This window comes from Acanthisitta chloris, unplaced genomic scaffold, assembly GCF_000695815.1.
Source record: "Acanthisitta chloris isolate BGI_N310 unplaced genomic scaffold, ASM69581v1 scaffold7847, whole genome shotgun sequence".
In the NCBI taxonomy this organism is placed as follows: Eukaryota; Metazoa; Chordata; class Aves; order Passeriformes; family Acanthisittidae; genus Acanthisitta; species Acanthisitta chloris.
Genome location: NW_008684230.1, coordinates 13153 through 25098, shown reverse-complemented (window position 1 = coordinate 25098; position 11946 = coordinate 13153). Strand labels below are relative to the sequence as shown.

General features: G+C 49.6%; 1 protein-coding gene across 1 annotated transcript in view; it reads left to right on the top strand.

The window, feature by feature from the left end:
* Positions 1-818: 818 nt before the first annotated feature.
* ZMYM3 (zinc finger, MYM-type 3) overlaps positions 819-11946 on the top strand; it is a 22043-nt gene continuing 10915 nt past the window's right edge. Inside the window, exons 1-12 of the mRNA XM_009079247.1 lie at positions 819-1701; positions 2395-2438; positions 2815-2887; positions 3700-3991; positions 4409-4586; positions 5016-5228; positions 5794-5944; positions 6506-6621; positions 10057-10143; positions 10458-10608; positions 11190-11362; positions 11790-11942. Of these exons, the coding sequence (XP_009077495.1) occupies positions 819-1701; positions 2395-2438; positions 2815-2887; positions 3700-3991; positions 4409-4586; positions 5016-5228; positions 5794-5944; positions 6506-6621; positions 10057-10143; positions 10458-10608; positions 11190-11362; positions 11790-11942 (2514 nt within the window). The remainder of the gene's footprint in view (positions 1702-2394; positions 2439-2814; positions 2888-3699; positions 3992-4408; positions 4587-5015; positions 5229-5793; positions 5945-6505; positions 6622-10056; positions 10144-10457; positions 10609-11189; positions 11363-11789; positions 11943-11946) is intronic.

Below are 11946 nucleotides of genomic sequence, written 5' to 3'. Positions count from 1 at the left end.
TCAAGTGCACTGTCTGTGCCCTGCAGAGTCACGCTGCTCTTTTTTTCCTGACTCTGCATTAAGTGCTTGTGTCTACCTTGCTGTTTGTTCTTCCTCTTATGACTGCTTTTAACATCAGAGCGTTTTTTCTTGCTACTCTCCAGAACTTCTCCTAGTTCTAACTTAAGCATTTCCAGTGTGTCTGAATATTAGCCCATGTGGTTTTGGGGCTATGCAGCAGCTGTAGTTATGCTATAACATTGTTTATATCTGTCCTCTGACAAAATTAATGCATCTTGCCATCCTGTATCTTGTTAAGGCACAGGCTACAGGGCTGTACAGGAATTATTTCTATCTCTGTGTTTGAGAGAAAAGGTATTTTAGAAAGAAAAGATGTGTTAGCTCCATGAGAACAGATCAGGAGAAAGGACAGACTAGATGATTTCGATAGAGAGGAAGGCAGGGATTGGGGGTATTTACACACCACAGAACAGCTGTGTGGAGCCTCCTGAATTGGTCCTCAAGTCATTCTTGATGTCATTTAGCATAAGCAAATCTGTTTGCCCTGCTGTGCTGACGTGTGTGAGGGCTGTAGAGTTCCCAAAGGTCTGCTGTACTGAACTACTGCATCCTGCTGCTGCTGTTTGGCTTTAGGTTTTTGTACCCTCCCAAGCAGAAGTGATTGACCTGCTGCTGTCTGGTGTCCTGGTTATGGCTGCTAGTATTCCTGGGCCTCATTTTACTCCAGTGTTCAGAAGAGTGGACAGTTCATACATTGTGTTAGCCTGCTTTTCATTAACTTTAAAGTCTCTCTCTCATTTCCAGTTGCCATCTTCTAAATGGATTCCAGTGAATTTTCAGGATCTTTGGACCCCCTGTCCTTGCCTGATAAACCACTTATTGGCGATCTCCCTGCTGACATGGAGTTTGGTGAAGATCTCCTGGGCTCCCAAACCGTTTCTACCCAGGAAGCTTCAGTTCTTCACCCCCCTGGCTGGGATCAATCCAAGCAGATGACTGCGGATGGGGACTTGGGCCTTCTAGTGAAAGCAGACAGACTGTCTGAACTAAATAAATCAAATGACCATGTTCTAGATAAACCTACTGTCTTGGATATGCTGGAGAAACCTGATGTCTTAGATGACTTGGATAAAACAGCTGGCTCGGTGGAGCTAGATAAACCAGAGGGTCTGGATGGGCTGTGTAAGGCACATCCTTCCCAGGACGTGGAGGATGGACCGGTGGACTCCTCTGCCCTCTCTAGAGAAGCCCTTGTTCCAGAAACATGGAAAGAAGGGGAGGATGCGCCAAAAAATTATTCAGGGGACCTAAAGGAAGATGGTGCTGCTGCTATTCCTGCACTGTCTGGTGACAATGCCCCTGAATTACCCCAACAACCCATTCCTGACTCCGGGGACGTCAGCAGTGCCCCAGCCACAATAGAAATCACAGCACAGACCTCGAGTCCAGCGAAGTCCTCACCCCAGCTCAGTCTTAAACAGACAAAGAAGATGAAATTGAAGACACCAAGGAAAAGCTCACCCATGCAGAGGGAAGGACTGGCAGGGGAAGCAGAGGTGGAACGGAGCCCAGACAACAAAACTGCAGCTTTGCCCCCTGAGCCCATACAGGAAAACCAGGCAAAGGAAGGGGATCATAGTGGGAAGAACTCACTTAAAGAAAGTAGTGTACTCAAGGCACAGGAAGCCTCAGCACCAGCAGGTAAGTTGTTGGCTCAGCAGAGCTTGGCTTGCTTTTGCTGAGGAGGTCATCTAGCTGCACATTGCTGAAGGTGGAGTCTGTTTTGCACTCCAGCTTTTCCTGTGGTCCTCTGCTGTGGAAATTGTCAATGCTACTGATGGTCTAGATTTGGGCAAAGCATCTTGCATACCGGGTATAATGCTCTGGTGCACACACGCTCTTGCTCTGGCTTTCATAGCTTTGACTGGTTTTCAGTGCTTGTGTCAGCAAGGAGCTTTCCTGAGAAAGCTGTGGCTGTGCATCAGCTTAGCTCACACTCTTCATCACTGCAGTTTTTGCTGGAACTGAGGGTCACCAGGAGGTGTCTTTAGCGGGCAGAGCTCCTCTGCCCAGGCTGACCATCCTCAGGAGATGCTCAGTCTTGGTCAGCAGCAGTTGGAGACAACTGCCCACAGCCTGCCTCCCACACATGGGGAGGTCTTCCTTTTACAGGGCTCCTCCCAGGCTGCCTATTTGGATCTCCAGCTGCAGGTGGTGGGTTCAGGAGTTTTCCTGTGTCTGATCACCACCAGAACCGTACTTGATAGCTAGGACTGGCTGAAGCTTCATGTGCTGACTAACCCAAATGGTGACTGCATTTGGGGAACAACTGTGCTTTTCTGTTGGCGAAAAGTAAGATGTTAGATGCAAGCTTCTTTTGTGCTTCTGTTCCAGGAGAAAACCTGTCTGGGAAGGGAAGTGAGCTGCCAGCTGAGAAGGTGAGAAGAATGCAGTCAAGTGTGTATGATACAGGAGCATAGAGAGTGACTGGCCGTTGTCAAACTGTGAGGGACAACTGATGACAAGACATTGACCGTCTTGTCATCCCTCTGGGAAGGAGTTTGCGTGACTCCTGTGAGAGAGGGATCCCTGTGCACTGCCACTGTGCTGTAATGTGGCTTTCAGTGTGTTCTTGCTACCCTCAGCTGTACTGTCTTGCCAACTCTGGTCAGACATCCATAGAGTTTTATCCATTTTTAGCCTAGTTATTGGGAAAACAAATCCCAGAAGCTGGAACTCCACCATGATCTGGTATATTTATCCATGATTGTCCTAGCAGGTAGTTAGCCTAAATATTTTCCAAATGTCTTCTAGGAGCAGAAAAGAAGCGAACGGCCCAGAAGATCAGAAACTGTCAGGCCTGAAACTGTGAACTCCTCTGAGAGCAGTGAGTAACTAGGGTTGGCCAATGCCTGTTTTCAGCCTGAGAAAAGGGCCTAGATTCATTGAGGACAGGTGCTTCATGGTGTGAGTACAGTGGGAACTCTGGAGTTTCTGTGCAGTCTTCGTTTCTACACAGGACAGGTCCTTTCACCCCGTGAGTTTTCATGCTGGGGTATTTTGCTTTCTCAGGACACTTAGGTTGAAGGGGAGACTGTCACAGTATTTTTACAGTGGTATGTGGACACCAAGCACTAAGTAATAGAATGAGACTCAGGAGTTGTTCCCAGGAAATCCATTTTCCATCTCCTCTTTGTCTCTATGGCAGCAGGCTGTCTGAAGGGGAGGTTGTGTCTTGGGGATTTTCCTGCAGAAGTACATGAAGTCTCTGTTCTTTGAGATGTTGAGTGTCACCCTGCCATTCCCTAGTATTTCTGTGTTGCTCCTTTATTGCCTACCTGTGCAGACTGTGCTGGAGTCTGGTGATCCAGCTCATTCCCTTTAAGCTCTACTGGTTCTTGGAAGGTTTCGTGCTGTAGAAGTTCACACTTTGGGCTACTGCTCAACCTTGGCATATCATGACTTCCTACAGAGGATTCGTACTTATAAGCCTGGTTTGCTTAAAGAGCTCTTGATTCATCATCTCCAGTTCCAACAGAATTTCTTTAAGGGGTCCCTTTATCATTCCACCCAGACAGGTACAAAGTATGTAGAGAGACTCCAGAAAGGTGACCCAGGAAATCCCAACATGTGTCTCACAGCAAAATTTCTCAGCTTCTAATGAGGGATTTCTGTGCATCTTCCTCTGCTCCTTTGCAGTTCCAGTTTCTGACGAGGACTCTGATGCAATGGTGGATGATCCCAACGATGAGGATTTTGTTCCTTTCCGTACCCGACGCTCGACTCGAATGTCTTTGCGCACTCAGATGGCTCAGCGAGCTGCTCGCTCTACTGTCACCAAGATGACTTGTGCCAACTGCAGGACTCCACTGCAGAAGGGTCAAACTGCCTACCAGCGAAAAGGGCTTCCTCATCTCTTCTGCTCCAGCTCCTGTCTCACCACCTTCTCAAAAAAACCACCTGGCAAGAAGATATGCACCTTCTGCAAAAAGTGTGTGTTCATTCCCCTTTCCTCAATGCTCCCATGCTTGTGACCCCATTTACCTGCTCCACAGCCCTACCTGCTAGTCCTCATCCCTGTGGCCTTCATTCACCCGCATCATTCCTGCCCACTGCCAGCTGCTGCCTCATGTCTTCCTTCACACACTATATATCCCATGCCCCCTACACACCCTTCACATAATTGTCATTCCCTGCCTGTCCCCAGGCTCAATGCCCCATATTCCAGCCTCCTCTCAAAACTACCTCCTGCATGCTCCGTCTTCAGATGCCTCTGGGCCAGGACAGAAGCTGCTGTGAGACAGTTCTTGCAAACTTTTTGGGACACCAGAAAGTCCCATGCATTGCAGTGAGCCACTTGTGGCAGGACTTGTGTCCCTGCACTAACACATCCCCTCCTGATCCCCAGGGAGATCTGGAACACCAAGGACTCTGTGGTTGCCCAGATTGGTTCAGGTGGCTCTTTCCATGAGTTCTGCACCTCTGTCTGCCTTTCCCTCTACGAGGCCCAGCAGCACAGACCAGCACCTCAGTCCACAGATGCCTCGGACAGCAGCCGCTGCAGTGTTTGCCACAAACCTGGAGAGGTAAACAAATCTCTTGTCCTTCCTATATCCTGGATAAGGTGCTTGGGACCTGCAGCACTTGGCTCTGCCTGGGACTGGGGCGTTTGCCAGGTTCTCCTGTGGTGTGAGGCCTCAACCCCTGAGCTGGCTTAGACTTGCTCCCAGGTCCTTTCTCATTACTGTGAACCAGCCCTTATTCTAGCAGAAGAAAGGAGGCTGATGCTTCTCCCTGCCCTGAAGCTCACTGCTTCCTACCACTGCTCTCCCACTTGCTCCACTGGCTTTTGGCGAGGGAGACCACTCTCAGTCCACGTCAGCTTCCAGTATGGCATTTGCCTAAGTTTTAGTACAACAGCCTGTTATGTCAATGCTTGTGGTAGTAGTGGTACACTTGCATTGGAAGGAGGCACGTGGTGGTTTGGGGGAGTGACAGCAGTGATGTCTCTGCAGATCCAGCATGAGGTCAGCAATGGCAGTGTGGTTCACCGCATCTGCAGTGACGCCTGCTTCACCAAGTTCCGGGCCACCAAGGGGCTGAAGACAAACTGCTGTGACAACTGTGGACTTTATATATACAACAAGGGCTTGCCCCTGGAGTACCTCTTCCATGAAGGCCAGCAAAAACGCTTTTGCAACTCTGCCTGTCTCAACAGTTACAAGAAGGTGTGTGGAGTCAGCTGCCTGGGGTGGAGGGGTCTCTGTGGGTACACAGCTTGGTGTGACACAGGGCACTTTATGCAATAGCAGGTGACTTGGATCCCCTTGGTCTTTTATTGCTGACAAAGTATTTAAAAGATTGCTGTGCAGAAACTTTAAAGCAGGAAAACAGAATTAATTGATTCTGCATCTTGGACCCAAGCATGGGTCACAGGCAGACAGTAGGCTGGACTGTGCAGTGACACTGGTGTATGCAGTTAGCATGGACTGGCTTCTTTTGGATGTCTCCCCAAAGCTTGTCTGGATATGTTCCTCTGTCACCTAAGCAGCCTTAACTGTCTTGATGGGATTGCCAAGCTCTGTATTCCTGCCAGGCTACCCTTGAAATGAGGTGAGGTGCTAAAGGCACTGCCTGTTTGCTACCATTACCTGAACCTTGCAGAGTATGAGCCCTCGTGTTCACGGCGGGAGAGCAGTCTGGTGGTGGGTGCAGTAGTGGGGTGGAATGTGAGGGTCAGACCTTGCCAGCTATGATGGTCTCCCTGGAAGCTCTGTTCTGCTCTGTTTGCAGAAGAACACTCGGGTCTACCCATGTATGTGGTGCAAGACGCTGTGCAAGAACTTTGACATGCTGCCCAACGTGGATCGCAGTGGCAAGATGGGCCTGTTCTGCTCCATTTGCTGCACTACCTCCCACAAAGTGAAGCAGTCAGGCTTAGTTGGTAAGAGCACCTATGGACAGGGAATCAGTCACCTCTCTGCTCCAACTCCTTCCTTGGTACTGTTTATTGCTTGTGGATGGGAATGAAAAGAAGGTATGTTGCTTGCCTGGGGAGGAGTCCAGGGTGATAAGTGGAATATTTGAAGAGGGAGACACCCTTGCAGCATGTAGGCATCTTAATACAGAGAGTAGTGTACATTGCTATTCTTGAGAATGTAGGGAGCAGTTGTAGTGTTGTACTGTGCTGGCATTGCCCTTTCCATTATATGGAGTACCAAGGTGTCCAGGAATGGGTGTGGTATCTGGTGCAACTATTGCAGCCTGTTTTGACCAAATTCCTCTAGAACTAGGATCACTTCCTTGAACCACTCTACTCTCCATCCATGCTTAACATTTCTGTCCTAGCAGAATCTGGTGCACTTAGTTTCCTGGTGCTCTTGTCCCTTGCTTTCTGACAATAGGTTGACAGAGTGAGGATGAGTGAGTAGCTTGCATGCCATCCTCAGAATCCAGCCCCACATCCTGTGCTGCTGCACTCACCAATTCCTATCTGTTTCATCAGGTCCCCCTAGACCCTGCAGCTTCTGCAGAAAGAGTTTATCTGAACCCTGCTATTACAACAAGACAGACCGGGTTGTCTACCAGTTCTGCAGCCCCAGCTGCTGGACCAAATTCCAGGTACTGAAATACCCTTCATGCTGGCCTGGGCCGTGGAGCTCATGCCTTCTTTCACACTTAGCAGAGGCTCCACTTTCCCCCAGCTCCTCAGGGTGGGTTCCTAAGAAAGTCTCTGCTAGGAGCACAAGAGTTGCAGTGACTGTAATTGCTCATATCTCAGTGTTGGCCCTATCTACCCTTTGCTCCATTGGGATAAGGCAGGCTGTGATTCACTCCTGTCTGTAAGGTTATGCCCACTGGAGGTGCAGCACAGAGCTCAGCTGCATGAGTGGTTTGGGATGTAGTGGCCAAAAGCACAAGTAAGCTGGCAAAGCACAATGCACACCTGCTGGCTGGGTGGAAAGGGGCAGAGCTGTCCTCTGAGCCAGGTGTCACCAAAACACCTAAGTCTTCTGGGATGTGTTGTTTAAAAATTTACAACTAGCGGGCCTGGATGCTTATGTTTAATAATCTTTACAGGCTTGAGTAGTGGTTTTTAATCTTCTGATGTTAAGTTTCAGCATGTGTGAATTGTCTGTGGTATTCACAAGTAACTTGAATATTAGTTTTGACCAGTTGTCAAAGAACAAAATAACAGCCAGGAAGACCTGGAAGACTTAGACCAGGACATGCCTTGGGCAACTGAGAAAACTTAGAGAATCTAGAGGTACAGTGTTAGGTACTGACAGTTGCAGCATTTGGTTTTGGGATGTTGTTGTTTTTATGGGGTTTTTCTGGATGTGGGGGTTTGAGGGTTTTGGTTGGTTGGTTGGTTGGTTGGGTTGTTGAGGGCTTTTTAGTGAATCCTTGATGTAATCCTTCACTGAGGTCACAAATAGTGTCAGTAGTGTATCTGTAGAGTTTTTACAGTTGTAGACTTCCTAAGACTAGAATCATAGATCAGTTTGGTTTGAAAGGGACATTTAAATGATCCAACCCCCTACAGTGAGCAGGGACATCTTCAACTAGATCAGGCTGCTCAGAGCCCTGTCCAACCTGACATTGAATGTTTCCAGGAATGGGGCATCCACCACTTCTCTGGGCAACCTGTGCCAGGGTTTCACCATCCTCCTGGTAAAAGAACTTCTTTAAAGCTAATCTCAACCTACTGTCTTAGTTTAAAACCATTCCCCTTGTCCTGCCACAACAGGCCCTGCTAAAATGTCTCTCCCTGTCTTTCTCATAAGCTTGTTTTAAGTACATAAAGGCTGCAATAAAGTGGCCCCAGAGCCTTCTTTTCTCCAGGCTGAACAACTCCAACTCTCTCAGCCTTTCTTTATAGGAGAGCTGTTCTAGCCCTCTAATCATCTTCATGGCCCTCCTCTGGACTTGCTCCAACAGTTCGATTGTTCCTGTGCTGGGGACCCCAGAGCTGGATGTAATACTCTAGGTGGAGTCTTCACCAGAGTGGAGTAGAGAGGCAGAATCCCCTCCCTCAGCCAGAGAGCAAATACAGTTGGCTCTCTGGCCTGTGAGCTCATGTTGCTAGCCTGTGTCCAGCTCTTCATCCACAAGCACCATGTTGACAGACTGCTCTTGATCTGTTCATCCCCCGGCCTGGATTGCCCCCACCCAGGTGTAGCACCAGCACCTGGTCTTATTTATCCTCATGAGGTGCCACGGGCCCACTGCTCAAGCTTGTTCAGGTCCGTCTGCATGGCATCCTGTTGTTCAGCAGTGTCAGCTGCACCACTCAGCTTGGTGTCATCTGCAGACTTGCTCAGGGTGTATTGATCCCTTCATCTATGTCATTGATGAAGATATGAAACAGTACTTGTCCCAGTACAGACCCCTGAGAGACACCACTTGTCACTAATCTCCATCTGGACCCTGAACCATTAACCACTTATGGATGCAACCATCCAACCAATTCCTCATACACCCAACAGTCTACCCACCAAATCCATCTCTCTGCAATTCAGAGAGAAGGATGTGAGGGACTGTATCAAAAGGCTTTACAGAAGTCCACATACATGACGTCCGTTTCTCTTCCTTCATCCACTGATGTAGTCACTCCATTGAGGAAAGCATCTAGGTTGGTCAGGCAAAAGTTGCCCTTCATGAAGCAGTGCTGTCTGTATTGAATCACCTCCTGTGCGCCGCGTGCCTTAGCACAGCTTCTAGAAGGAACTGTTCCATGATCTTCCCAGGCACATGTTGGTGTTTCCCAAGGTTCTCATTACTACCCATTGCAATGTTTCCCGTTTTCCAGTCACCTGGGACTTCACTAATTCACCTAACTTAAATTATTGCCATGTAAAATCAGTGTTGTAACATGTGAGTAAACCCACACATAACCTGGATTAGGAACTGTCCTGCTGGCAGGTCTCAGAACACACTTGTCAAAGAAAAGCCACTGAAGAGAATGTTTCAAGATTGCTTCTTGGGGATCAGTATTAAGCCCAAGGAGTTCAACATCTTCATCAGTCACTTTCCAGTAAAGTCAGAGAAAACAAGATAAAATTTTGCAGATGAAGTGAAAACCAGTGAAGTGTTAGCCCATACTGAGGTCAGGGCAGTCAGAGAAAGCAAAGCAATTGGATTGATTAACAAGGCTGGTTCCTCCTAACACGTGCTTAAACACAGCTCAATGCAAGATCCTGTCTCAGCCTTACTCAAATAGTGTGGGCATGCAAGTCCTGGGAAAGTAAGGATTTTGAAAAGGCCTTGGGATTACAGGAGTTAAGCTGTTGAGTATCAACATCTCAGTTTACAGCCACAGAGGGAAGGATGAATTAAGTTATTGCAAGTACAAGCAGAGGAACATGGAGTTAAAGTTGAAGGCTAGGGAGCAAAAGAGACTGTTGCATATGTCCACTTTATTTTCAATACTGAAGAAAAATTGGAAGTATTCGGGGGAAAAAAGCATTAAAATTACATTTGGGCTTGAAAAATGCACGTACTGAGGCACTTGCAGAACACCTTATCTGAGGTTATCAGACAGAAATCCAGGAAGATGACTTTATTAATAAATATATCCTTGTGGACAAGACACCAAATGCTAAATGGCTGTTTAATCTAGCAGATTAATCTAGCAGAAGGTGGGATGAGAAAGGCTTCTTGAATTCTGAAGTTGCATTACCATGAAAATAGAAACCAAGCACTGGTGCCTCAAGAGCTTTGAGAGAAATTCTCAGAAGAGGTAGCAGAGCTCCCATCTCTGAAGGTTTCAAATCCAGCGGGGTGGCAGCTTGAAAGTTTGCCTTCTTGAGAAGAGCTGGATCCAGCACACCAGAAGCAAAGTGAAATTGCTCTAAAGAATCAGCTCTCCAGGAGCTTAAGACATGATGTGATGGACTGACCGAGACACCGAGAGTGGCGGCGAGCACAGGTCCGAGTGGGGCTGGGCAGGCTGCTGTGAGCAGTGGAGGAGACAGGCGGTGGTGACAGTGTGAAGTAGGTGCCTGTTGCCCTCGGTGTGCCTCTCCCTCCATGAGCTGTCTCTGTCTCCTGCAGCACACCAGCCCGGAAGGTGGGATCCACCTCAACTGCCATTACTGCCACAATCTTTTCAGCGGGAAGCCAGAGATCCTAGACTGGCAGGTGAGGACTTTCCCTGGGGGGATGTTGAGGCCCACACTGGTGTGAACCTTCCTCTCCCTGCTCAAAGCAGAGCTCCTCCTGTGCCAGTTCTCTGAATGCGTTAGCTGTAGAGACGTGCCTGGAGACTGTGTGCTGAGGGCTGTGCTCCTGATGTTCATCAGGATGTCAGAAAGGCAGGAGGAGAACACTTCTGCCAAACCCTGTGCCAGGAGAGCTGGGAACTTGATTCAGCCCCATAGTCTTTCTCCTGCTTCCCTGAGAAGTGTAGGAGCCTCCTGCCAGCCTGGCTGACCGGGCAGTGGTCTCTTTGGCAGGACAAGGTATATCAGTTCTGCTGTAAGGATTGCTGTGAGGACTTCAAGCGGCTGCGTGGGGTGGTGTCTCAGTGTGAACACTGCAAGCAGGAGAAGCTGCTGCATGAGAAGATCCGTTTCTCTGGAGTGGAGAAGAACTTCTGCAGTGAAGGTACTTGGGGAAGGCATGGGAGAGGCAGAGCCCCCATGCCAGCCCATGCTGGGGGAGGAGAAGAGAGCATGGAGAGGAACAGAGGGGAGATTGTCTTAGCCAGGCCCTGGGGCAAGAGCCTTGCCATGCAGTGAAGGGAGGACTGTTGTGGGGATGGCTTGCTGTCCAGCCAGGCCCTAGGGCAAGATCTTTACCTCTCATTGTGTCCTTGGGGAGGGCCTTCTCACAGCTTTTCTCTCTCTGGGGGCTGGGGAGACAGCAGGTGGCAGCTCCGCTCCTCCTGTCATCATGCACTTCTACGCTCTTGCGTCTGGGCTGGCCTGACCTGGCCTTGCCCTGCCTGCTGGGTTCCTGCACACAGGAGGTTGGAGTCAGACTCTTCCTAGAAGCATGGAGGTGAGAGATGGCAAGTCCCCATGAGGTCCCATCTTATCCCAGCCCCAGGGGCCAGTGCTGGATTGTTCCCTACAGTGTGTTGCGTGTGCTCTGTTGTCTCCGCAGACCTGGATTCTGGTCATGTTTGGGTCAGGGAGGCCCCCAGTTCATCCTGGGAAGGTTTCACTCCTATTGTTTCTCCGCAGGGTGTGTGCTTCTTTACAAACAGGATTTCACCAAGAACCTGGGCCTGTGCTGCATCACCTGCACCTACTGTTCTCAGACCTGCCAGCGGGCGGTCACCGAGCAGCTGGAGGGCAGCACCTGGGACTTCTGTAGTGAAGACTGCAAAAGCAAATACTTGCTCTGGTACTTCAAGGTCAGTATTGGCACTGGCAGCTTGTGCTAAGTGCTGTGGTGGGCACGGCACCCAGATAAGTGGGCATTGCACTGAGGAAGTTCGCACTGCTGGAGTCTGGCTGGCACTGCTGCGGAGAACCTGGCACTGCTGGAGTCCTGCCTGGCAATGACGGGACACTGCTACGGGGAAGCTCACGTAGCTGGAGTCCCCAGCTGATTCTGCCAGACAGAGCACTGCACTGAGGAAGCTCACAGTGCTGGATCCGCGGCTAGTGCTGCTGTGAGAAGTTCGCACCGCTGGAGTCCCTGGCTGGCACTGGCAGGGCACTGCTGTGGGGAAGCTCACAGCACCTTGCTATGTGCACCTTTCACTGGAGAGTTGTGTTGCACTCGGAGGGGGTGTGGTTAGTTACTCGTTGTTTCTCTCCTGCTGATGCGGGCTTTAGGCAGCTCGGTGCCATGCCTGCAAGCGTCAGGGGAAGCTGCTGGAAACCATCCACTGGCGAGGGCAAATCAAACACTTCTGCAACCAGCAGTGTCTGCTGCGATTTTACAATCAACAGAACCAGCCCAACCTGGACACGCAGAAGGGGGAGCCTGCTG